Raw genomic sequence first — 25,001 nt, 5'->3', positions numbered from 1 at the left:
CAGCTAGCTGACTTACTCGTCTCCCCCGCCCTACTCCCCTCGTGTGCCTACCCACGCCACCTCCCACGCCACCACACACACACACACACGCATACGCCAACGCCCTCCGCCACCACCCCGCACACGCCCATGCCTTTTCCATCCTCCTACTCGGCGCCACTATCACCGCCCTTCCCCCTCTTCCCTTCCCTGCACATGCCCCACTCCCTCGTTCCGTAGCTCCTCCTCCTTCCCCTGCCACTTTTTCCCCGCCCCACCTTCCACAGTCTCCCACCTTCTCCCTCCCTCCCCTCCCCCCCCCCCTCCCCCCCCACACACACAGAAGCAGCAGCAGCAGCTCATACCTTGACAATGCGCTTCGGAAGACTGGCGCTCATGGTGTCCTCTGCTAGAGTTGAGCGTGTCCCCTTCAACCCCAGCCCGCGCCACCCACACACCCCCACCACCACTCCTGTTCCTCACCCTTCTTCCCTCGAACCCGTTCGACCCGCCCATTCGTTCGATTGGGGGGGGGGGGGCGGACAGGATTCATTCAAACGCCGCTGTAGCGCCGCTGCCGCTGCTGCCGCTACCGATGTCACCATCGCTGCCACCGCCATCATGGCTGCCCTCTTCGGCCTCGCCAGCTTCAACACGCTCGCCGACTTCGCCTTCGATGGACGATTCGAGGCCATCGATCAGGTCGGAGAGTGGTTCGAGCTCAGCCGCGCCCTCGACATCGTCCAGTCGGGCAAACGAGTGCGCTTGCCGCGCCCGCCGAAGCGAGCGATGCAGCGACCACGCCGCGCCTCCGCCGACGCCGAGGAGGACAACCACAAAAGCCACGAGTCCGATCCATCCGCCCAGCTCTTGTTTGGCCTGCGTGGACGTCTCGGCCTCGAACGAGTACACCTCACACGTTGTGCCCGACCACCCGTCTTTGCACTGTGTGCACGTACCGTCGTTGACAAAGTGCTCTGACGGACAAATGCAACGCCCGATCGCGCTGTCGCATCGCCCAACACCGGTCTGACAGCCCCACAGGCAGGGGTATGGTACGATTTCGCAGACTCTCCCTGTGTATCCGTCTCGACATTGACAAGCCTTGGCATCGCCGCCGGGAGCGACCTCACATGTCCCGTGTGCCCCGCACTCACCGGGCCTACATGTCACCGGTCGGATGCAGCTTGTGCCGGACGGCCCGGCTTCAAATCCGGGCATACATCCTGTGCAGTGGTGCCCGCCGTATCCAATATCGCACAAGCATGCCACTGCTGCGTCGGCAGGGTCCATCCGGCCGTGCCCGCCGCAATCCACAGCCCCATACGAGGTCGTCAGTTGTAGCTCTATTCCCTCGAGCTGGGATCCGGGCACAAGCACAAGCCCAAACTCGCTCAGTGCCGACGGCTGGTCCGGCCACGGGATCTGGTTCGCGCCCCATCCGAGCTCCCACTCGACATCGTCTACTCTCCGCGCCTCTTCAGGCGACGGCAGCATGCCTACATCGAGTGCAAACGCACTGGCCACGTCCGATGCAGCTAGCTGGTGGTAGACACTTGGAAGCGTGACCCGAACCACAAACCCGAGTCCGGGTCGGAGCTCATGCCATCGTGCTGGTGACACCGCAGCGACCACCTGTGCTCCATCGAGTGTGACAACCACATCAATGTCGAGCTCGCCGCAGAGTGGCGCTCGAAGCCCCAGGTCCGACATCCCCACCGCGTTGGCCACCAGCGTGTACAAGCCTGCTTTGAGCTCGGTGTCGAGTCGAGCCACCAGGTCAGATCCCAGCCCGTTTGGACTCAGCTCAAACTCTGCTACAAGTCGCCCGCCGTCATACACTCCGCCTTCGAGAAGCGAAGCAAACGGCGAGAAGCCAATCGCTGCCACAACCCGCGCCTGTGACTCGCTACCGGTAATCTGGATCGGAACCTCGATTCGGTGAGGCACGAGAGTCTGCACATCCAGTGGAACCGATGCTACAAACGAAGCTTGCGCCTGTGTCTCGCCCCCGACGCCTACCTTCAGGACTTGGGGTTTGGATGGCACGCCTGTGTCGCCCAACACCGGACAAAGCGCATCCACCGCTGCCGCGCCAGCAGCTCGCCCCTCCACCGCCAGCGCAACCGTGGCGCACTCAGCGTCGCGCACAAGGTGTGCATCGTAAGCAAGTGAGAGCTGCATTGTCCCTTGAGCTAACCGGAACGTTGCCACTGCTTGTCCACCCACATACGCAGTTGCCTGGGGAAGCAATGTCACGCCTTCAGCGTAAAACTCGATGCTGATCGGCGCCACACCGACAGCGTTGCCCTCTCCATGGGAGGCGGCCACGAGATCGTCACTCAGCGTCACCATCACCATCACCATCATCTCGTCCGAGAGAGTCAGCCAAGATGAAAGCCGGCCCGAGCTCGACAGCTCCACCGCGTCGGCGACAAACGAGAGTTTCTCTCCGGCACCGCTTTCGATACCCCCAATAGGGAGGACCGAGGTTGGCAAGCAGGGGCTGGGGCTCTGGCCGTCGTCGTTGTCGACAAGCACATCGGCTGCCAGCCAAAACGAGAATCCTAGCCGTTGCAGACTGGTCGGCTTCTCGCCATCCGCCCAAACGGGCACAGAGATGCGCAGCACATACTCGCCATGGCCAGCCATCACGCCGCGCACCACGACTCGATTCTGTCCATACTCGTGCTCAAACTCAAGCACCTCGCTCCCACCGACGCCGACAAGCTCGAGCTCAAGCGCCCCAAACTCTGCATCGTAGTACAACGACGCCTCCAGAACGCCAGGCTGTCCGCTCGTCATTTTGAGTGGCAGCTCGCCTACCAGCCGGCCCCAGCCCGGAGCAACTCGGATTCGCGTCCGTGGTAACGTGGCGCCTGTAGCCCCTGCGCGTAGTGCCAGTGATTCGAGCCCAGCCGCAGCATCCACCAGTGGGTGATTGACCTCATCGGTCGTGTCGGCTCTATTGAGGGCTCTCGCCCAGTCCTCCACAGCATCCAGGCGTGCCGCTGCCCACTCCACTCCGACGAGGCCACGGCCAGACAGCTTGACCTCGTACGTCGTCGGCAAAGGTTGCAGCATGGCCAAGGCCCGTGCGCCGGCGCCGTCAGACGTTGTGCATGCCAAGCATCGACGTGTCCCGTCGCTATCAATCTGGTGCAGCTCCAGTTGCGGAATCTCGCACTCGAGCTCGTCGCAAAGCGCATGCGCCGCCATGCTCAACACAGATGGCTGCGCCACAGACATCGGAAGAACGAGGTCCGGTGAGCTGAACCGGGTAAACACCGATCCCTCTGTATCAATTGGGAGCCACCCGTTTGCACCCGAGCTTCCGACTGCATGGAGCGCAGCATCGTGCTGCCAGAGAGGCAGCTGCGCGCTCGCCTCGGGCCGTGATGCAAAGACAACCGTAGCGCCAAACATAGTACAGGTCGGTCGGACGTTGCTGGCTTGTGACGGCTCCGAAACGCGCAGCAGGTATGAGCCACCCTCTAGATGTGGCACCGAGAGGGTGGCTGTGATGTCGGCGTGCACACCGAGCCGCCCCGCCGCCACAAGACGCTCATCCCCGCTGGTGTATACAGCCACCACCAGCGGCAAAGCCAGCGGCGCTCGAAGCTCGACAAACAGGCTTGTGCCCTTGGAGGTCACCGTGAACGGCATGTCCATGCTGGCACCACCGCCACGGGCGCCGGCAAGCACAAACGGCCGCTGGGCTGGCGCCAGGACAAAGGGCCAGTCAGGTGGGGCGAACGGGACCTGAGTCGGGAGGCTTGGTCCTGCGCTCGGAGGGCAGCTTGTCGTGGGAGCTCTCGCTGCAGGCGACAGCTGCAGTGCCAGCTGCAGCCCATCGACGACAACGTGCCGGCCGTCACTTCGACTCGACGCCCGAATCTCCAACACATACTCGGATGCAAGCATAGGATCAAGTGCGAGACGCAGTGCTGCCGGCGCGTCGGCAGAGTCAGAAACTGCCGAGAACAGCGGGACCTCGGAGTTGTCAGCAACATAGAGCACCAGCTCGACATCAAAGTCCCATGCCGCAGCAATGGCCACAAGTTCGCTCGGTCCTACTGCGGTGATGGCCATGGTGTGGACCACAGCAGACGAGTCACGCCCAAGCCCAGGCGTGGGCAGCACAGCGTTGTCGCTTTGCCATGCGTACACCGCCGGGCGCAGGCCAGGCAATTCGAACCACGGCTCCACAAGTGCGTCCGGCAGCCTGCGCGCCAGTGGTGGTGGAATGCTTGGGGCACCAAGTCGAAGATCAAGCGCAACAGGCGCGCATCGCGCACCCCACATCGCAGTCCTTGCCGCAAAGGCCACCTCGTACAGACCCGGCTTGAGCGACCGTCGATCAATCCGAGCCGACGGTCCACTCCGCACTGAACGTGCCATCACGCGAGGCCGCGAGTCGGCGCCGTCCACATGTCTGTAGAGTACTATGTCAACGGGTGAGAGCAGCGGGTCTGAGAGCACTTCAAGCATCAACTGGAGGTGGTCGGTAATGTCAAAGGTAAACGAGGCAAGAGTCTCGCGACCACTTGCCTTTTCCGGCACCACCTTGCTCACCAGCCAGAACACCTCGTGCCGCGGCGGTGCGATGACAAACGGCGCATGCAGCGGCGAGTTGGATGTAGCAGCTTGGACCACACCTGGCAGCGAGTTGGACGCTGGGCACGGTCGCGGTTCGACAGCATCGTAGCCAGTGGCCACGTAAACTTGAAAAGCGGCACATGGATCGGCTGCACTGGTCAAGGATTGCACGTGCAGCCGCACACCGGTCAGCGTCACACCTGACGGTGGCGAGACAAAGAGCGACTCCCCACGATGCCCCTTGGTGCTCGCAGACGCCACAACTTGTTCTCCGCCCATGTGACTGCGACCTATGACACTGACGTCGATGTCCAGCTCCTTGTGGTACCCTGTTTCGACACGGACTACCGTCGGGGCGCCATCAGCAAAAGCCAGCGTATGGCTTGTCTCCGCCAGCGGCAGGCCGGCACCGGAACGTAGGCCGGCCAGGAACGCGCCGTTCAGAGCCGGCATCTCGGGCGAGAGATGGGCCGGAAAGGCCGGAACAGGCGCACATTGCGCAACCAGCGGAATGACTTGGTCGTTGACCTCTGCTACTCCAAGATCGATCGTCAGGCCCAGCGGCACCACAAGCGTGCGGGTCGAGACAGCAAGTGGGACTGCTGAGCTCATCCATAGCTCCAGCGAGTAAGTGCCAGGTGGCAGGTCCATCTCGAGCTGTGAGGCGCCGGTGTGGATGGTCGAAGAGATCGCGAGCGACGCCTCGCGAACTACCAAGTCCAAGGTTGCCAGTGCAGGATTGAACCACACGTGCGCGTTGAGGCGCCCAAGCATGCCGGGAAGCGCAGGAACGTCGAAAGCCGATGACCAGATCATGATACCGGATACAGGCATGTCATCCATCGTGCGGCGGTCGGCAGTCGAAGGCGTGTACACCAAGTCGTCCACCCAAGCGTCGTTGATGGGAAACTTGATTGAAGCTCTCGGTGGCAGAATGGTTGCCGCCGGACGCGTCGTCGCCGCAAGCTCAACCGCATCGGCGAGGTCCGAGATGGCATGCAGGGCGAGTGAGAGGCGGACTCGAGAACACTCTGCGCCGACGGCGTCGACATCGATATCTTCTGGGGCTGAAAACTCAAAGCGCAGCTCGTAGCTGGTGTGCGGCTGGAGGAGAACCGCAAGAAGGTGAGGGCCGGATGAGGCATCGGCGTCCGAGCCTTCACCGCTGCCACAGCTCGAAAGCGTCTTGACCACCGAGTCTTGCCGACTGCTGCTGGCCTCGCCTGGATGTGGAGGCTGCGCCAGCTGGACAACAGCTGCAGTGACACATGGCTGCACCAGCTCAGTGCTCTCCCCAACGTTAGCAACTAGAGCAGGCGGGACGCGGAGCCTCAACAAGATCGGCTCGGGTGCGGCAAGGAGCGGAGTTATGGCCATGACATGGCTGACCACATCGGTATCGTAGCGATATGTCTCCACTGTGGTGAGAGCGCGCCGACCACCCGAAAGCCGAACTCGACCACGGTGGGAAGCGGAAGGCCGGCGCAGGCAAGGTTCAGCTCTTGAGGATCAACTGCGTTGGCTGTGCATCGTGGAAAGCCGGAGAAACCGGGAGCGCATGCCGAGCACTCGAGACGGGCAGGATCGAGGCTCAATCGCGCGTAGCCTGGTGAGCAAACGCACCGCGGAAGGCCTGAGGCATCGTCACAGTAACCATGCCCCGAGCAAATGTCAGCCGCCGACGCAACGTGAGGGCAGCGAGTAGCAGGTAGGCAGGCGTCGCCACTGGCAACCCAGCCGGACTGGCACTCGAGGCAATGATCGCCAGCGTATGGTGGCTTGCATTGACACAAGCCATCGACAGTGCAACTGCCGTGGCCATAGCAAAAGCACGGTGGCGTTGTGTAGACCGGAAGCGGGCCATCGTATGGCTTCGGTGAGAGCGACAGGTCGCCCGCAACTGCCAGACTCTCCACGACGAGAGACAGAGGATAAATTGAGCCCGGAGCCAGGGTGGCTGCTGGGAAAACAACGACCATGCGGGTCGGATCTGTATCGTCGATGGCCGCCGAGAGAGGAGTGAGGCCATCGCCGAGCACCACAGTGCGGTGAAGGAGAATGGCCGCAAGGAGTGAGGGGGCGTCCGCAGGACCAGCGACTCCCGGCGGCGAAAACACGAGCTCAACAACAAGATCCTCATCAAGCTCAACTACAGCAGATGGGGGTGAGACTGACACCAGCTCCACCCCGGGTGGGCTGTCAGTCGGGACGGCAAGACCAACAATCGAGAGCGAGATGGGGATACAGTACGAATCAAACGAGGCTAGGAAGAGATTGACCGAGATGTCGTCGTGCGGCACGGAAACATCGATGCGGTAGGTGGAAAATCCACGACGGAGAGTTACCTGCAGCCGGCGGGCAGCGTCAAGCGGCCATTCCGGTAGCATCACAAGCGAGCGAGGGGTCGAGGCAGCAAGCACAACCTCAGCGCCGTTCTCGTCAACAGCGACCACGTTCATCTGCGGGAGAGCGATTGCAAGCGGAAAGGCGAGTTCGAGGTCGAGATCTAGCGTCTCGAGGCCTGAAGCCCACTGAGGGTCAAGAGCAAACGAGGCAGCCCACTTTTCGCGACGGTCGGGATGAGCAAGCGCCCACGATGTCAGCACTTTGGAGCTGATGTGTCCTCCGTCGGGTGATGCTTCAAAGTGGACCGAGGCGCCGGCGCGAATGTCGGCTAGCAGGCCGACTGGAGGGAGTGCAATCGGCGCAGGGTCACCAAACGGTGGACCGTTGGCATTGCCACAATCAAGAGCTTGAGCCATGACTCTGATCGGTACAACTGCGCTCTGCAACGAGACGTAGGGACAGTTGTTGGCAGCAAGGGCGTCGGTGGCGTCAAGCTGCCATGCGAGCTCAATGCCCAGCTCCAGCATCGTCAAAGTAGAGTGACCCCACGCTGACGGCGAGACAACAAGCGCGATGGCTTCGTCGCGTGAAGCGAACGTCTGGGAGACCGCAAGCCGCGGCCCAGAGCTGTTTGATGCCCGCAGGGTCAGAGCCATTCCGGCGAGTGGAGGCTCCCACGAGGCAACCACACGAACAACGGCGCTGGACGTGAGGGGAATCGCAATGCTCGGTGCCGAGCGCGGCAAGCCGACCATCGGCGGAATATACCAGCCACCGCGCTGGAGCGAGGTCGGCATTGGCTCGCCAAAGAGGCAGCTAGGGAGACCGGTAGCTGGAGGCAGCGGAAGTCCGGGGGCGGCGATGCCGCCGACAATGTCATGCTGTGCACAGGGAAGGTGCAGTCGCGGCCACGTCCCATGGGTAGTTGCCGGATCGGTGAGGCTCAGCTCGTAGCGAGTCTCAGGAGCAAGCTCAAGGTGGTAGACAACGCGCCCCGGCGCATGAGCTGGTGTGATGAGCTTGCGGGACGGGTTCGGGGTTGCAAACGAGGCGTGAACGGCGGTGAGAGCCGGAACCCAAGGACCCATGGCGACATCGTAACTGACGTGGATGAGAGCGACACCGGAGAACGTCCGTGGTGTGGTGAAGACCGCCCGCGTCGACGTAGTCGAGGCGTTGACACTGCCGGGTGGAGTGGGGAGGCGGAGTGCCAGAGCGAGCGGCTCGCCAAGGCTGAGAGCAGTAGGAAGAGCATGCATTGTGCCCTCGCTCGCACAAATCAACGGCGTGTCGGCGAGAACGGGGCCGGCAGCGAGAACAATCTCAATCCATGCTGCCAAGCAGGCGCTATAGTCGAGCTGCTCAAAGTCAAAGCGCGAAAACGCGATCTCGAGACAGTACATGCCCTCGTCAAGATCCAGGACGAGCGACTCGGTGGTCGAGCCCAGCTCAAGGGCAAGAAACCGGCCAGTGGAGTAGTGAACACACATGTCTCGCGGCGAGAGCGCACCGCTATGGGCGTCGCTTCGGGCGGCTGCAGGATCGAGCCGGGTGACGAAAAGGTCGAGGTCGAGGAGGCCAGCGTCAGGCACAAAGACCCGAAGCGAGGCCGAGGGCGGCGAGACAGCCACAACCATGTAGTGGAACGCGGTATAGAGATGCGACATTGGCGAGTCGGTGGTGAACGAAGGAGGGAGTCGAGCCATCCCAGCCCAGTACTGCACGCCGGCGTGGCCGAGATCGATAACCGTCGACAAGGCGCTCGAGCGCGGACCGGAGAGCATCAAACCTGGCAGCGAGAGCGAGGTGCAGAACATCGGGTCTACCACGGTGTCCTGGGCAGAGACCGCAAAAAGCGAGAGATCGAATGCAAGGACGGCACACTCGGGCACAAAATCCGAGTCAAGCTCGATGAGGGTCGAGCGGATGAGAAGCGCGTACGAAGTGCCGGGCTCGAGAAGCGTTGCCGGCAACTCGTGGAGGCCTGCCGAGACTGTAACTTCCGAGTCGAGATTGATCAGCTCTATCGAGGCGCGAGTGCGGACAAGGTCAGAGGCGACCGAGGCAGAAACGTACGTGTCGTCCGAGTCGACGTTAAGAGGAATCTCGATGGGCATTGGGGAGTCAAGCGCCACAAACGTGCTGCCTAGCGAGAACGGCGAGCCGGGAGCCACCGACGATGGAAGCGCAAGCATAGTGAGCGAATACGCGGGAGGCAGGCTCTGGCAGCAGCACGGCTCATGGAGGGCGGCGAGAGGCAGCGAGTGGAACGAGAGCTCGATTGAGGCGCACCGCTCCGAATCGGGGTCATAGTTAGTGTCTGGGAAAGCGACAAAATCGATGACGACGCGGTAGCTTGTGTCTGCCTCTACAGCGGCAACAAGGGCATCGAGGCCGAGCCGCTCGGCCATCTCGGCTACCCCAATCCACTTGCCGTGGCTGCGGCGCTCAAGGCGCACGTCAACGTCAATCGGAGCAGGTCCGAGCATCAACGTGATGATGCTGGGCATGGCGAGACGAAAGTGGGTTTTGGCGTGCGGTGCGTGCGACGTGGTGGCCACCTCTCCTACTACCGGGATGTTGTCCGGGAGGCGGAGCGAGATGTCCAGTGCGATGGCAGTGCCTGATGGCGAGGTGAGTCGAGGTTCGAGTGTGTGGGGCAAGTTAGCGAGCAGGTGAGGAGGACAGAGAGGCGTAGTGGCAGGCATAGGGTCGACGGCAACGCGGAAGCCGTACGGGATGCAGGTCACGTTGGCGGGGCCGGGGTCCGACGGCGCGATGACGCTGACGGTATACACTCCTGGTTCCAAGACGTCGGTCATAACGTTGACGTTGAGGCTCGAGACTTGCAGGCGGCGGGCCGGCGAGTGAGGCGTGCTCGCCAGCACAAGCGTGAGTTCAGCTGAAACAAGGGCAAAGACAGCGTGGAGCTCAAAGGTGATCCGAGACCTCGTGCTGAGAGTGAAAGGCAAGGCGTGCGAGGTGCCATGCGGCAGGGCAAACATCTCGATGGCATCGTGGTGGGTAGTGCCGTCTTTGAGACGATGCGCGAGTTGAGCGGGTGCGAGGCCACGCGGAGTAGCGGCGCAGTCTGTAGGCGGAACGTCCAGCGGGAGGAAGGCGAGACGCAGAAAGGCCGGCGAACAAGCGAGCTCGGTTGGGGCGTGGTGCACAAAGTCAAGCGTGAGCGAGACGTCGACGCCAGCAGCGACCGGCACCAGCAACTCGTCGGCAACAGAGCGGCGGGTTTGTGAGGCGTCGGCATAGCTGACGGCGATGAGTGGGGTGACGTGCGGTGGCGCAGTCACATGAATGCGGAGCCAGCCCGAGCGCGAGGGCAACCAGGAGGTTGTAGTGGGTGCATGGAGTCGCGGACGAAGATAGGTGGCAAAGGCCAATGCACCTGGCTCAACCTCGACACCAAGAGAGGCATTGAGAGTCAGTGGGAGTGTAGATGGGTACGGACAGGCAAAACGCGCGGCGCCTGCGGCGTAGCTGAGCTCTTTGAGCGAGAAGGCGAGGTCAAAGGCAAGGGCCGTGGCGTTGGCGTTGGCAGGGCGTGGCGCAGCAGATGGCGGGGGAGCAGAACAAGCGCAAGTGAGTATGTAGTTGCCGACTCGAGAACTACATCAAGCGCAACACCAGACGATGCAGCCAATAGCGTGGCGTAGGTACAGGCGTCAGACTGAGTGCAAGTGGCGAGCGAATGCGAGGTGATGATGCCCTTGGCCACAACAAGGGTGAGCGACGAGCCGATGTGTTCTGGCCTGCGCAGTGTAGTGGAGAGACCCAGTTCGGAGGCGCCGGTAGATGGGGTAGTAAACGAGTAGGTGTGCACAAGGTGTGGTGCCGTGGGTGGCTGCGCAGGTAGCACCACCTGGTGGACAGCGTCGACACTCGCAAGCCAGGCGTCGGTCGAGTCAAAGAAGAGCGGCAGTGAGCCAACATCAATAGGACGCGAAGACGGAATGGGGAGAGCAGGCAGCGCGGTGTGAGGGCGGTCACTGGCCGGTGGTGTGGGTCCGGGGCGGCGTCGGCGGCGGTGGCGACCAGCACGTAGACGTGCGAGCAAAGAGACGCGTCGTGGCCATAGTGAGGGGACAATGTTAGGTCCAGGATGGGGTCAGGTGCGTCGAGCGCGGCTAATTCAATCAGCAGGCGCTGTGAGCGGTCGGCGGCCGACTCGCTGACGATCTGGAGGCCGTCGTCGATGCCGTGTGGGGTGGCGGAGATGCCCAGCGGCGGAGCGTCTCCAAGCGGCTGGATCGCGAGCGCGAGCCACGTCGTGGCAGGCGCAAAGTGAAGGACAGGGCGCAGGCCATTGCCCGCGGCATCAGGCCCGGTGGCAGGGAGCGAGAAGAGGGTCCGCAGCTCGCTGCCTTTGTGCGGGGCGAGAGTGAGCGACGGCGGGAGAAGCGGGGCTTGTCTGCAGGTGGCGGCAGAGACCCACATGGCCGGCGTGGCGACAAGCAGGACGACCAGCAGAGCAACCAAGGCAGCCTGGGTCGAGTGCGAGTGGGGCCGCGACATTTGGCAGAGGAGAGAGAGAGAGATGTGTGAGAAGGAAGAGGACAGGAGTTGCTCGCACGGATGTCTGCCAAACGAGTCCGACATGCCCTCCCACCCAAGCTCGCGAGACGGCGCGATCACCTATATCTCCATGGGTAGACTTTTGGTAGACCATCAAATGCAGCAAGCATAAAGTGTAAAATGCAGCAATGATCACGAGGTGCTATTAAGATGCCTACTTGTATGTAGTGCGCTAGGGCGGCGAGGGAGTTTCACAGAGTTGGATTAGGGCCTTGTACATCTGCTGTGTTGTGAACTATAGAAATATATATATTCAAAATTGTAATACTATGAAAATATATTTTGTAGAGTGATAATTTGAATTTGTTATAAAAAGTCAATGTAGTAAAATTAAAAGTATTATATTTGGTGCATGAGGGCCTATTTGTCATGTTTTTTTGCGTTCATGATAGCTACGCCTACCCAGTGCGAGATGCAACTGCATGTAGCCTAATCGTTAGAGCCACCAACATGCCGTACATTGTACACTGTGGGTCATGCTGTGTAATTGTAGATGTATGCTGTCGTGTCCATCTCTCGTAAATCTCGAGGAATCCCGCATTTTCCCGTAAACGATCGGCGGGCAGCGACTCACAGCGCACCTGCCGCAGGTGCGCTGCGAGTTGCTGATTCAGACGGCCTGAATCAGGCCACGCAGCGCAATGGGAGCAAGGCGACACAAACTCCACAGCGCTCAGTACGTGGACCATCACGGCTGAATGGTTGCACTTGTGCTCTGTGCCAAAGCAAATTCGTGTCATTTACAACTACGCAGGAGGACCACGCTACTACTCCCCGGCGCCATCGTCATCAATCGCGTCCGCGACGCCTGCCTCCTCACCGACAGCGAGAACGACCGAGTCAGAGCGCTCCACGTCACCTACCGCCGGAGCGCCTGCTTCGGTGAGGGTCACTTTGGTCTCAGCGCCAGTCTCAACCTCGACCCCGTTCTCAGCATCAGCTCCAACTGTATCTTCAGTCGCGACTCGAGCGTTGGCCTCGTCAACCTCGGCAGTGGCCCCGGCCCCACTCGCGCCAGCGACAGCGGCAGCGGCGCCAAACTGTGCTGAAAGGCGGAGCGAGCGGCGCCGGCGTCGTTCGCGGTTGACGTCCATGCCGACAACGGCGTTGATGTTGTGCAGCCAGGCGCGGGTGTCTGCAGACGACGAGGCGTAGGCAAAGAGAAACGGCTCGGAGGTGACGATTTCGATGACGTATGCGCTTGCAGAGGTGGACTCGGCCTCGGAGGGCATGACGGCGGTGATGTCGTCCATGGGCACGGCGAGGACGACAGCGCGATCAGAGTCCTTGGCGGTGAGGAGAAGACCATCACGGGTGAGGACGCCCCACAGCTTGCGGTAAGCCGGTTCGGTGACACAGCGGATGTTGAGCGGGCCGGTCTTGAAGATGTCAGCCGGCAGTGTGTCGAGCGAGGCTGGAAGACGAACTGGTGCATCGAGGTCGGCCGGCGGAGCGAGGGCGGCTGGTGCGTCCGGACGGAACTTCATCACAATGCCGGTGCCGAGGACGCTCTGGAACATGCCGAGCCATTCAAACATGGTGACCTCGTTGCCGGCGTCGATGTAGTACGTTCGCTTCGGGGTGGCGATGTAGAAGGCAAACTTGCGCTTGCCCACCTCGGCCGTGTTGCGGCAGACCATCATTCGGGTCACGTCCCGAATTTTGATGAGGCCACGGATGCGCTTGTCGGGCGCCGGTGCGTAGGTGATGTTCTCAGCCGAGACGACAAACCAGCGCTCACGCCAGACCTTTTTGGCCCCGCCGCGCTTGCGGAGATAGCCGCACTTGATCTCGTCGCGCTCGGAGAGGACGTCAAAGGTGACACGGCGAGTGGCGCTGGAGCGAGTGGGGGCGACGGGTGCACTTGCCGCGCCGGTAGTGGCAACCGGCTCCCCCTTCCAAGCGTCGCGGACGTGGTTGATAACTGCAGACCAGTCTTCAGTGTCAACTAGCCAGCCCTTGGCGCCGTACGGCTTTCGGATGAGGGAGACGATGCCCTCCAGCGCATCACCGTCGACGAGTACATTGCGAGCAGGAAGGGCGAGGACGGCTGACTGGCCGTCGCTGGCCACCTCGACTCGAGCCTTGTCGATGGCAATGTCCTCAAGCCACGGGACGCCACTGCGGGCAAGCTCAAAGAAGCCGAGACGGTCAATATTGCCGTTCTTGCGGTATGCGCACATGGTTGCGAGGTTCTCGCACTCAAAGGCCTTGCGCCAGATGGTGTAGCACTCAAGCGGATCGCTCGGCGGTGCCGGAACGCCGATGGCACGCTCGAGCGCCATGAGCCACTTGATCAGCGTGTCCTCGTCAGGCGCATAAAGCGAGACGACATGCGCTGCGGTGGCGATCTTGAAGCCATACGGCGGCTTTTCGGCCGCAGCATTACGCCTCGTGCAGATCATGACGGCGGTGGCAAGTGCCGACTTGATTGGCTTGCCCTCCTTGACCGCATAGCGAAGGAATCTGGGCGTGAGCGTCATAAACCGCGACTGCAGCTTCCCACCGCTCGCCGATCGCTTAACAAGATACCCAGACATGAGTACCGTGGTGTCGTCGAGGCTGTCCGGGCGGCGACGGGTGGCAGGAGCGCTGCTGTCCTTGCCTGGCGAGTCCGGGAGCAAGGCCTGTGGCGATGCATCGTCGCTGTCGCCGACACAGTCGGCGACGACAATGGTGGGCCCCAGCAGCGGGTAGAGAGCCTGGAGCCAGGCCACGAGCTCACTCTCGGAGCCGGCGTCAATGTAGTACGTCTTGCCGGGCACGGCAACCGAGAAGCAGTGCTGGCGCTCCTTGACCTGCTTGGGTGAGTGGACCTGGGTAACGAGGTTGATCCGCGAAATAGCAATCGAGCCCTTGAGCGGCTTGTCGGGTGCTTCCGAGTACATCAACTCTTCGGCGGTGAGCGAGAACCAGCGCTTCTGCCACTTGGTGGAGAACTTGCCACCGCGCTTCGACATGTAGCCAGACTTGAGCTCCAGTTCGTTGCTGGACGGCGCGTCAGCACCAGGGCTAGAGCCACCATCAGCCGAGGCATCCTCAACGACCTCCCTCTTCTCGGCGGCAGTCTTTGGCGCCTGGCCTGTGTTGTTGTCGTTGTTGTCGACGGCAACTGTTTCATCCGAAACAGGATCAACAGCTGCGGACGCAACAGCTTTGGCAGCGTCAGCTAGCGAGTCGCTCAGGCCTGACGATCGGCGGCGGTGCTGCTCCAACGGCAGGACGCCGATCTCATCCTCGAGCGCAAACGTGGCAAAAACTTCGAGGTCGGCCGAGTCAGAGTCGTCGGATGAGTGGACGCCGCTGCACTCAGAGATGAGCGTGGCAGGATCAATGTCGTCTTCGGTGTCAAGCCTGGCGTTCAAGGCGTCGTCGATCTCCATGAGCGTCGTGTATGATCGCGCCACATCGTTGCCGTGCTGCTCGACCTCCACAACTTCCAGCTCGAGATCATCAGAGTAGTCCGATAGGATCGACTCAGTCCACGGCGAAGCTGGGCGATACCTCATTTCCTCGGTCTCGCCCTCGGTCTCGCCCTCGGTCTCGCCCTCGGTCTCCCCTCCGTCGGCCGCATCACACACTTCACCGTCGTAGTGAGGCTCAACTTGGCTGGTTGCGGCTACAGCGAGACCCACTGCTGTGCCGGTAGCCACCACGCCGGCTGCAAGGGCAGCAGAAGCACTCGCATCCCCAGCGCCGCTCTCGGCCTCGTGGTTGACCGACTCGCCATCAGCAGGTGGCCCCACAGCTTCCACTCTGATCTCAGTCTTGGCCTGAGTCTCAGCCTGATCTTCAACGACAAACTCGGTCTCCACTTTAGCCTCGGCCTCGGCTCCAGTCTCAACCGCATCAGCCTCGGCTCCAGCCTCGGCCTGAACCTCGACCTCGGCCTCGACCTCATCAACCTCGGCTCCAGCCTCGGCCTCGACCTCGACCTTATCAACATCAGCTCCGGCCTCGGCCTCCATTTCAGCCTCGGCCTCGCCTTCAGTCTCACCTGCATCCGCCTCAGCCCCAGCCTCGGCCTCGGCCTCGACCTCCACCTCCACCTCCACCTCGGCCTCCACTTCAGCCTCGGTCTCGGCTCCAGTCTCAACCGCATCAGTCTCGGCCCCAGCCTCGGCCTCGGCCTCGACCTCGACCTCGACCTTATCAACATCAGCTCCGGCCTCGGCCTCCATTTCAGCCTTGGCCTCGCCTTCAGTCTCACCTGCATCGGCCTCAGCCCCAGCCTCGGTCTCGACTCCAGTCTCAACCGCATCAGCCTCGGCCCCAGCCTCGGCCTCAACCTCGACCTCGGCCTCCACTTCAGCCCCGGCCTCGGCTACCATTTCAGCCTCGGTCTCGGCTCCAGTCTCAACCGCATCAGCCTCGGCCCCAGCCTCGACCTCGGCCTCGACCTCCACCTCGACCTTATCAACATCAGCTCCGGCCTCGGCCTCCATTTCAGCCTTGGCCTCGCCTTCAGTCTCACCTGCATCAGCCTCAGCCCCAGCCTCGGTCTCGGCTCCAGTCTCACCTGCATCCGCCTCAGCCCCAGCCTCGGCCTCGGCCTCGACCTCCACCTCCACCTCGGCCTCCACTTCAGCCTCGGTCTCGGCTCCAGTCTCACCTGCATCCGCCTCAGCCCCAGCCTCGGCCTCGACCTCCACCTCCACCTCCACCTCATCAACCTCAGCCCCGGCCTCGGCCTCAACCACAGCCCCAGCCTCGTCAGCCGTAACCGCCCCGCGGTCACCTTCTTCCTCGTCGTCCCCAAGCTCGGCAAGGAGCGCCGCCAGCGGATCATGGAAGCTCAACTCGCCGTCATCGTTGCTGCTATCACCCGTGGCAGCGGTGCTTTCGCCGCATTCGCCGCTTTCGCCAAAAACCGCATGGCGGCAGTTGTTGTCCCCGCTCCCAGACGCCTCGGGTGCGGCTAACTCAGCAACAAGAGCCGCCAGTGGCTCACAAAGGCTTGCCACAAATGCTTCGCCCCTTGCATGGGCGAGTGTGCCGAGTGCGCGCTCGACAGCGTCGACGGGGTGGCCCGCCATACGAACGACGGCTGCCGCCAGCGTGCGCATGATCGCCAGGAGCTCCTCGGTGGGACGTGCGGCGTCTCCACCTGCGGGCGTGCAGCGCGCGTCGTCGTCGCCTCCTACGGTACCTTCCATGCGCGTCGCCTCCGCCGCCTGCGCCGACAAGTGTGCCGGCCCGAGGTTTTACTTGCCACCTCTGACATGTGGCTATGACGACTCGGTGTATGAAAAGACCTCGTCACTGCCCGACGCCCAGCCGTCATTGCCGTCGCGAGCCGAAGCGAGGAAGAGTCGCGGATTGTCACGGTAGGAGACAAGGTCGTCTGGCAGCTGGACAACCTCACCAGGCAGCCGGTAGTCGTAGGTGTAGTCAAACTGGATGGCGCTCCGGATGGTCTGGCGCCCATCGCCCGCAGTGGCGGATGGGGCCGAGTTGCCAAGCGCCGCCGGCGGAAGATCGCCGTCAGGCGTCAAAGGCTCAGGCTCAAGGTCCGCGCCGCGGTCGTACTGGTGCGCATCAGGCAGCCGTGAGAGCGTCGTGTGCTCGGTCGCCCGCGACCGCTTGCCCCCACCGGGCTGCGCTGACGCCACCAGCGCTAGTTCAGGGGTCGGCCCACGCGGCGGCTGCCTGGCTGCGCTAAAGTCGATCCGATGCTCCACCCCAAACGCAATCGAACAGCCAAGCGTCCCACACGCCTTGTCCGGGCCAGCCCAGTTGGGAGTCGGCCGCAGCTGGACCTCGCGGACCTCGTCGGTCACGCTGTTGTACACGTACAACGCCACAGCGCGTCCCACGTGTGCGTCCAAGTGTTTGAACAGGCACGTTTCAGAGCTGAAAATCGCATCGCGTGCGCCCACAATGTAGTCCAGCTCGGATATGAGCCCAGCCTCGGCCGCAGGCGACTTGGCCTGCACGTTGAGAACGTGCCACACCAGCTCGTCAGCCTTCTCGTACGGGCAGAACCGGATCGAGAGCCCCAGCAGGCCCGTCCCACCCCAGGTCTGCGACGGAATGAGCACCACGTCCCGCACAAGGCCCGTCTTCACAGAATACACCTGCACCACCAGCGGCCGCCCCACAAAGGCTTTGAGGATGTTGACAAACGTCTCGTCCTCGGCCTCGAGCGTCACCCCGTCCGCAGCCACAATAAAGTCAAAGAACGGCTCCAGTCCAGCGGCAGCAGCCGGCGACTGCGGATGTACCTATCCTCCTCCATCCCATCCCTCCCTCCCAGTGAGTCATACCGCTGCTGCTCTCCCAGAGTCTCGCCCCGCTACCCCACTGCCCACCTCCCCTCGCTATTCACCTTCTCCCCCCCCCTCCTCCTCTCCCACCCCCTCCTCTCCCGCCACTACCCACCTCCACCTACCTTGAACACCTGATACCCAAACGACGATGCGCCCTGACCCATTTCTTCTCTCCCCGGCCTCCTCCCGCCGCCTCTGCACCGGGGACGAGTACTATCCTGCGTCCACCTCTACCTCGGTCTCCTCACCAACCACAGACCCCTCGTCGCCGCTCACCCTCTCAACCCAAACCAAACCAATTCCATGCCACCCACCAATGGAATCATCTATCGAACGCGAAAAAGGGCTGCTCCGCGTGACCCCTCCGCCGCCGCACTGCACGCGCACGACACGACCCACAGCCACCCACACTCGACCCCCACACACACTCTCGACACACACTCTCTCCCTCTCTACTTTACACCTCTCTCACACCCGCACACACACAACACACACCACACACACACATTCAACTACCAAGTCCACACACACCCTCCCCTCCTTCTCCTCCTCCTCCCCGCACACACCACCCACAGCCATGGTCTCCAACCTGCACCTCGTCCTTGCTGCCTGCGTCCTGGCATGTCTGGCCCACGCTACCGCAACTACCATCTCGGTCGACGCCCCCACCCCGCTGTGGTACGCCTTCTCCCTCCCTCCCCCCCTCCCTCCTCCCACTCACCCACCCTCCTCCCTCCAGGACCGAGTGCTCGAACACCTCGCACGGCTTCACCGTCACCAACCTCTCGCTCAGCCCGGACCCGCCTGTGCTTGGGAAGAACATGACCGTCACCATCACTGGCGACCTGTCTGAGGCCATCTCGGCCGGTGAGTTTTCCGTCAACTTCACCTTCGCAGACGTCCCCGTCTCGCGCACCACCGTCTCGGTCTGCGACATTGCAACATGCCCTGTCCCCCCCAATCCCTCCGCCGTCTTTGTCTTCCAGGCCATCCTTCCCAGCCAAGCGCCCACGGGACCGTACGTCACCAACATCATCCTCAGCAACTCCTCGCTCGCCCAGGTCGGCTGTGTCAATGTCCGCTTCGACATCTCCACCGGCCTCGCCCTCGACCACGACCACGACATCGACACTCTCGGCGATAGCCCCCTCGACGGCTCTTGAGCCACTTCCCTTTGCTCGTTCCGATCCCTGACACACACCCCCACCCCTACCTACCGTTCCGTGCCGCTCGAGTCAACTCGGGAACTCGACGGCCGCCTCGCTCGGTGCCCCATCTCACTGTCAAAGACCAAAGACTTTAAGACTTTCACACACACACACACACACATACGCGGCATGGAGCAGCTTGCTCTCGGCACCACCGTCTGGCTTGCCAAGACCCGCGGGACCATCCGCTACGTCGGCTCGCTCCCTTCGCTCCGCGGCACCTGGCTCGGCCTCGAGCTCACCGCCTCAGCCCCACCGCCCTCCACTGCTGACTGCATCTTCCCGCGCGCGGACGAGCCGCCAGGTACCCTCGGCGGCGAGCGGTTCTTCTTCCCTCACTCGCGCACCGCCCGCGTCGTCTTTGTGCGCCCCGCCGCTGTCTGTCCGCCCGCCGCACCCCACGCTCCCGCCGCCCTCGCGGCACGCCCGCTCGACATCGGCGAGCTCGTCACCCTCTGCCGCCCTTCCTCGCCTGCACAATCTCGCGCGCCCATCATCGGCGATGTTGCTTGGGTCAGCACCCTTCCGGACTCGCCAGATCTCACACACGTCGGCATCGCCCCTCTCCGCTGCCCAGATTCGCTGCGCCCGCTTGCCGCTCAGGCTGTCGCAGACCTCGCCGCTCAGCTCGACCTCCCGCTCTTTGTCCACGACACACCTTCAGCCACTCTATACAGCCACGAAGCACCCGCAGGCATTCACGTGCCTCTCGACTCTGTTGACCGCTACGAGCTCCTCGCATCGGGCCCGACTCCCCACCCATCGTCGTCGGCATCGTCTGCGCCCTCGTCACCCTCCTTATCCGACTCGCTAAGCGCCTACATCTTGCCGTCCACCCGCGCCCGCGCCTTGGTGGCCTTTGCCTCGCGCCTCGGACTACGCTCGTCTGCCACGGCGAGTAAGGGCGAGCTGCACACGTCTAACCTCAACAACCGTGCCGTCGCCACCTTTTCACTTGACCCCCTGATGTTGTCGGGTGCGGTCAGCCCTGCCCAGCTCGAGGCCCAAGCCCAGATCCGCCATCGTCTTGCATCACCTTCACTTCTTCCCTTTCAAGGCCTCGCTGCAAACTCAGCCGCCCAGTGGGCCTTTCTCCTTCACGGATCGGCCCCGCTCTCGCTGCCAGCCCTCGCCCTTGCCGATTCGCTCGACGCCATCCTCACCACCCTTACCGCCGCCGCCGCTGCACTGCACTACCTCAACTCACTGGGCATTGTTCACGGCGCGCTTTGCTTCGAAGCACTCTACGCTTCGCTGGATCGCACCTCGGTCGCTGTTCTGCACCTCGCCCCGGGCCTCAACAGCGTCATCCTGCCGGCATACGCCTACGCTGCGCCTGAAGCCTTTCAGCGCAAGCTTCCGCTGACCCCGGCGGCAGACGTCTTCTCCTTTGGCCTCCTTGTCTGGGCCCTCTGGGCCGGCGAGCCGCCCTTTCCCACTTCACTTGACAGGACCAAGGCCTGGAACGAGCGTCCGCCGCTCGCTGATCATTGGCCGGCCCTTGTCTGCTCGCTCATTGACGAGTGCCTTCAGCTCGTTCCGTCTCGTCGCGCTTCTCCCGCCCGCATCCTAGGCTACCTCGCCCTCATCCGCCACGCCGCCGCGGGCTCGCCCGCTGCCCTCCTCGACGCCATTTCTCATGCGGACACGCCATCCGCAACACGGCTCCTCGCTTGGCGGCCCGACATCAGTGACCCGGACGCGCTCTACCGCATTCTGCCTCCGCTTTCGCTGCCAGCCTTTGGCTCACTCGCCGCCATCTGCGTTGCAGGCAGCCGCGTTTTTCTCGCCTCGTCATCGTCGCCGGCCGTCATTGCCCTCTCACTCGCCGCCACTGCCAGTAGACTACGCTCGTCGTGGCAGTATCCGCTGACCGCATCCCCCACAGCCATGCATCTCCTCGACGCAGGGACCGTCCTTCTTGTGGCGCTCGACGACGGCGCGCTCCTCGCCCTTCATCCAAGCTCGGGTGAGCTTCTCGCATCACGCCCTAATCCACCGCGCTCGGTCATCGACTTTGGCACTGCCGCCAATGCACGCGTCCATGCCGTAGGCATGACCTTTTCCGCCGCCACAAGCACCCTTGTACTCGGGTATTCTAATGGCGTTCTCGTTCTCGTTACTACCTCCGACGCCGATGCCGCCACGCTGCTCACCCGTGCCTCGCGGTGGCGCGCCCTCTCCTCGCCACATCTTCCAGAGCTATCGTCCAACGCCCTTCTCCAAACTTGTGGCGGTTTTCTTGTCGTTCACCGCCGCCTTCCGTTTGAGCCGCTCTTGGTCTTCCACCTCGACTCGCGCATCCTTGTTGGCCTCGTTCCGGAACCGGTCGCCCCACCCGCTATCGTCACTGCACTGCACCTTGCTGCCATCCCCGACCTCGAAGACACCTTTACTCTGCTGGTCGCGTCGTCGGTCGGCACTGTCACACCGGTTCACATTGTATGCAAGATCGAGGCTGATGGCCACACTGCTTCCGTTGATGTTCTCACCGAAGACGCGGCGCTAGTGACAGAAACCCCGATCGGCCTGCGCTCCTTGATCTTTGTGCCAGACGCGGGCATTGTCCTTGCTGGCGCAGACGATGGTTCGCTTGTTGCATGGGATTGGCCGACACGCGCGATCCGCAACCACTGGTTTGGCAGCAGCCCAGCCCATGTCATCGGCCCTGTCCACGCACTTACCCTCACTCAGTCTGGCCTTGTCTTCTCAGCTGGCGCCGACGGTACGCTGCGGGTGTGGCAGCCTGAGTCTGGAACTCAGATCTACGCCTTCCCCGCACTCCCGGCGCCACTCACCTCGCTCTACCTTCTCGGAAGTAGCCATGTCCTAGCTGTTGGTCATCAGGGCCTTGGCGTTGCCTGGTCCACTCTCCCGCTTGCCTTTCTCGCCTCGCTCGGCGCTGCGGAGCGGCTCTCACCTACGCAGGCTATCGCGGTTCCACCCATGTATCCGGATCGTTTCCCTCCGTTTGATCCGGCTCTTCTTGCCTCGTCACAACCTGATGTGCTCCAGCAGACGCTTACCCGCATTTTGGTTCCGCTTCTCGTCACAGATGCTGACATGGCTGCACCGACCACACTTCCGCTCGCCCGCTCGCTCGCCTCAATTCCGTTTGCAGCCGTCAGACTCGCCACCACCCTCCACGCCAAGGGCTTTCTGGTTGCCGGCCTCGACCTACCACCGCAGTCGGACTCGACTCAACTCCACCCTTTGGCCGACATCATTTCGCTGGCATCGCCACACATTGTTCCGCTCGTCGCCGTCTCACACGTGGCAGAATCACCCGACATGGGTGTTGGCCTTGCTCACTTGCTTCCGCATCAGCCGCGCTCACTTGCCTGGGTCTGGTACGACCACATGCCCGACGACCGGCCGCTTGCACTGTCAATGGCGAGCGGTGCACTCTCCACCCTCTCTGCTCGCATCGCTGCGCTGCATGACCTAGCATCTGCGCTCAAGACAGTGCATGCTCTTGGAGCCGTCCATGGCGCCATCTGCCCGTCGATGGTCTGGGCATCCCCCCGTGGCGACGGCTGGATCTTCCGCCTGGTCGTTCCACCAGCGCTTATTTCAAGCCCCGAGACCGTCGCTGCCCATCTTACTCACGTCCATGCAGGTCTTGTCACGGCTACAACGCCCGAAGCGGCTGCTGAGTTCTCGGGGCCAGAAACAAGTCTCGAGCTCGAACTCGATCTGGCGGCCGCGCTCGAATCCCGGGTCGGACGTGACAAGTGGGCAACACTCGTGGAGCCGCAAGCTTATGCGCCTCCTGAAGGTCTCGCGCGGACTGCGGCTGCTGACATGTACGCATTTGGCCTCCTCGCCCATGAAGTGCTGGCAGGCTTGCCGCTGGTGTCATGGCGTGATCCAGAGAATCGCTGGTTGCGTCCGCGGCACCAAACATGGTGGCCAACGCCGCTACGAACGCTAGTTCTCTCGGCGCTGGCGGTCGATCCGCAGCATCGGATCTCAGCTTCAGACGCGCTTGCGCTGCTTGAGGATGCCGCTGCCGCTGCCGCTGCCGGCACCCACGCGCTCGTCGCCGCTGCGCTCGTCGACCACGACGCCATCACTGTCGACTCGCTTGCGATCCATCTTCCTGCTCAGGTTGGTGATCCAGCGCCCGCCCTTCCCACCAAGCACCTCACCCTTGTCAGCGGTATTGTCTCGCTTACATGCGGCGCCAGTCGAGTGGTTGCGACGCTGGCAGCCGACGGCTCAGTCATGGTCTGGCACCTTGCGCCGACGTTGGGCAACCGGTTGGACGCAGAGTCGGCATCGCAACTGCACTCGCTTCGCATCGGCGCTCCGCGGGTCCGCAACATGGTTGCTCTCGTCTCGCTCTCGTCACTCTCGCTCCCGGGTACCACGTCGCGCGCTTCTACGCCTGTTGTTCTCGCCAGCTCGCAGGGTAACCCGGAACTGTCAGGACGGCACATCCTTCTCCATCCACGTAACCCACTGTTTGTCATCGAGGATGCCCATCCACATGGCGTCGCCGCCTTTCACCTCCTCGCCTTGCAGTCTGACACCGAGGCTGCAATCTCGTTTGGCGTCAGCGAGGACTCGGTCAAGGTCTGGTCGCTCTCGTCACTGGCTCTTGTACGTGGCCTCTGGCTTCCCGACTCGGCCGGTGCGGTGGTCGATGTTTGTCCCGGACCTGACGGTGTGGTCTACGCCCTTGCTGGTGATGGTACGCTGGCGGGATGGCGGTGCCCCCTCGATTCGTCGACAGCAGAGCTTGTGTATCCCATCCCGACGCCTTCAGGAGCACTCAACGGACGGATTCGATCTGTTCCGCTCGCGCCGTGGGAAGCCAACGTGCACTTGGTCCTTGTTTGGCTTCCTCGGCTCGGCCGCCTCGTCGGGCTCCGCGTGGCGTGGTCCGAGGCGACGCTGGCTGGCCCTATTGTTGATCTGCTGTTTGAAGACTGGTGCGTCAACTGGGTGGTGTATGCCCAACCAAGCCCTGACGCGTTTCCGGCTGCCCCGCTGCTTGATCAAGCCGGTGGCGCTATTAGCGTTGCAGTTGGCGTCTCTGTTCTCAACCAGCTGTTGCATGATGAACTTCTGGCGGAGCGCGGCGGAGTGCTCGACGAGTCGTCGCTCTCGTACGCCTACTCACCCGAGAAAGCGTTCTCAGAGACTGCATCGGCAGCTCATGCGAGACACTCACCGTGGTCTGCCACACCTCTGGATACCCCGTGGCACCTTCATCCTGCGCTCTCGCCGGCAACGCCGATGCCAACCCCAGCCGCCGTCGCTGCGAGCCAGGGCACCGATGCCGCTCCTCTCCGCGGCATCGTACATGTCTGGGATCTGCTCGGCCACACGCCGCGGGTCCGACTGCTCATCGATGCACACGCTGCCGCCCTCACCGCTATCGTCGCCCTCACCGCCACCGCCACAGTAGTCACAGCCTCGACCGACGGCACTGTTCGAGCGTGGGATACCAAGACCGGGCGACTCCTTTGCACTCTTCTCGATGTTGGTGACCATATAGTCCCTACTGTTGTGGTCCAGGCCCCGACTCCCGACGACCATATGCTTTGGATCGGGGCATCAGACGGTTCTGTTCGAGTCGTCGATGTTGTTGATCACATTGGTCGTGCACTGGTGTAAATACGCTCAATCTGTCCGACGGGCTAATAAGTCGAGTGGTGCTGCACTGGCGCTGCTCGGCCGCCTGCCTCGCACGGCTTTGAGGCAACATCCCCGCGCTCTGCCTCCGGCTCGAGCTGATCCAGACGCCGCCCGCCACTCGCGCAGCGAGGTGTAAAATTGCAACTCTCTCAGTTATTCCTTTGACTGCCATAGACATCGACTTGTGAAAACTGCTATTGCACCCCGATGCACGATCTGATGGTGTTGTCGATGTTGTCAAGCACATTTGTGTGTGTTGCACCACTCACACAGTGGCAACAACCGGTCGATGATCGTACATTCCTCCGCCAACTGCTGGCAACGCACCAACTGCTCATTCTCTCGTCAGCTCATACTCTCACAC

The 25,001-nt window shown here is 62.5% G+C and overlaps 6 protein-coding genes across 6 annotated transcripts in view; 2 read left to right on the top strand and 4 right to left on the bottom strand.

Annotated features, from left to right (window-relative positions):
- Window positions 1-493, bottom strand: part of AMSG_07654 (ubiquitin-conjugating enzyme E2 35) — a 1,307-nt gene extending 814 nt beyond the window's left edge. Inside the window, exon 1 of the mRNA XM_013900667.1 lies at window positions 345-493. Within this exon, the coding sequence (XP_013756121.1) occupies window positions 345-377 (33 nt within the window). The 5' untranslated portion in view covers window positions 378-493. The remainder of the gene's footprint in view (window positions 1-344) is intronic.
- A 35-nt stretch (window positions 494-528) lies between these two features.
- AMSG_07653 (uncharacterized protein) lies at window positions 529-11,454 on the bottom strand (the record flags this gene model as incomplete). Its single annotated transcript, XM_013900666.1, has 5 exons — window positions 529-924; window positions 1,252-5,991; window positions 6,018-10,424; window positions 10,514-10,928; window positions 11,027-11,454. The coding sequence occupies 5 exons, from the start codon at window positions 11,452-11,454 to the stop codon at window positions 529-531; spliced, it is 10,386 nt and encodes a 3,461-aa protein (XP_013756120.1).
- Window positions 11,455-12,236: 782 nt separating this feature from the next.
- On the bottom strand, window positions 12,237-16,550 carry AMSG_07652 (uncharacterized protein; the record flags this gene model as incomplete). The annotated part of the gene is made up of 2 exons (XM_013900665.1): window positions 12,237-16,332; window positions 16,438-16,550. The coding sequence occupies 2 exons, from the start codon at window positions 16,548-16,550 to the stop codon at window positions 12,282-12,284; spliced, it is 4,164 nt and encodes a 1,387-aa protein (XP_013756119.1). The 3' UTR covers window positions 12,237-12,281.
- Window positions 16,551-16,701: 151 nt separating this feature from the next.
- On the bottom strand, window positions 16,702-17,974 carry AMSG_07651 (golgi reassembly stacking protein 1). The gene is made up of 2 exons (XM_013900664.1): window positions 17,906-17,974; window positions 16,702-17,738 (listed from the first exon to the last, which is right to left on the bottom strand). The coding sequence occupies exons 1-2, from the start codon at window positions 17,945-17,947 to the stop codon at window positions 16,743-16,745; spliced, it is 1,038 nt and encodes a 345-aa protein (XP_013756118.1). The 5' UTR covers window positions 17,948-17,974; the 3' UTR covers window positions 16,702-16,742.
- A 224-nt stretch (window positions 17,975-18,198) lies between these two features.
- On the top strand, window positions 18,199-19,088 carry AMSG_07650 (uncharacterized protein). The gene is made up of 2 exons (XM_013900663.1): window positions 18,199-18,461; window positions 18,523-19,088. The coding sequence occupies exons 1-2, from the start codon at window positions 18,361-18,363 to the stop codon at window positions 18,944-18,946; spliced, it is 525 nt and encodes a 174-aa protein (XP_013756117.1). The 5' UTR covers window positions 18,199-18,360; the 3' UTR covers window positions 18,947-19,088.
- A 32-nt stretch (window positions 19,089-19,120) lies between these two features.
- On the top strand, window positions 19,121-24,616 carry AMSG_07649 (serine/threonine protein kinase; the record flags this gene model as incomplete). The annotated part of the gene is made up of 3 exons (XM_013900662.1): window positions 19,121-19,295; window positions 19,569-23,687; window positions 23,730-24,616. 3 exons carry the CDS (start codon window positions 19,121-19,123, stop codon window positions 24,614-24,616), a joined length of 5,181 nt encoding a protein of 1,726 aa, XP_013756116.1.
- Between the last annotated feature and the right edge of the window lie 385 nt (window positions 24,617-25,001).

Source organism: Thecamonas trahens, assembly GCF_000142905.1.
Source record: "Thecamonas trahens ATCC 50062 unplaced genomic scaffold supercont1.35, whole genome shotgun sequence".
Lineage (NCBI taxonomy): Eukaryota > Apusomonadida > Apusomonadidae > Thecamonas > Thecamonas trahens.
Note: the sequence above shows the minus strand (reverse complement) of the source record. Positions and strands in the feature narration are given on the sequence as shown.

Coding starts and splice junctions, on each gene's coding strand:
- AMSG_07650 (XM_013900663.1), top strand. CDS start 18,361: ATGGTCTCCAACCTGCACCTCGTCCTTGCTGCCTGCGTCCTGGCATGT. Junction 18,462..18,522: donor GACGCCCCCACCCCGCTGTG/GTACGCCTTCTC, acceptor TCCTCCCTCCAG/GACCGAGTGCTCGAACACCT.
- AMSG_07651 (XM_013900664.1), bottom strand. CDS start 17,947: ATGGGTCAGGGCGCATCGTCGTTTGGGTATCAGGTGTTCAAG. Junction 17,739..17,905: donor TTGGGTATCAGGTGTTCAAG/GTAGGTGGAGGT, acceptor GGAGGAGGATAG/GTACATCCGCAGTCGCCGGC.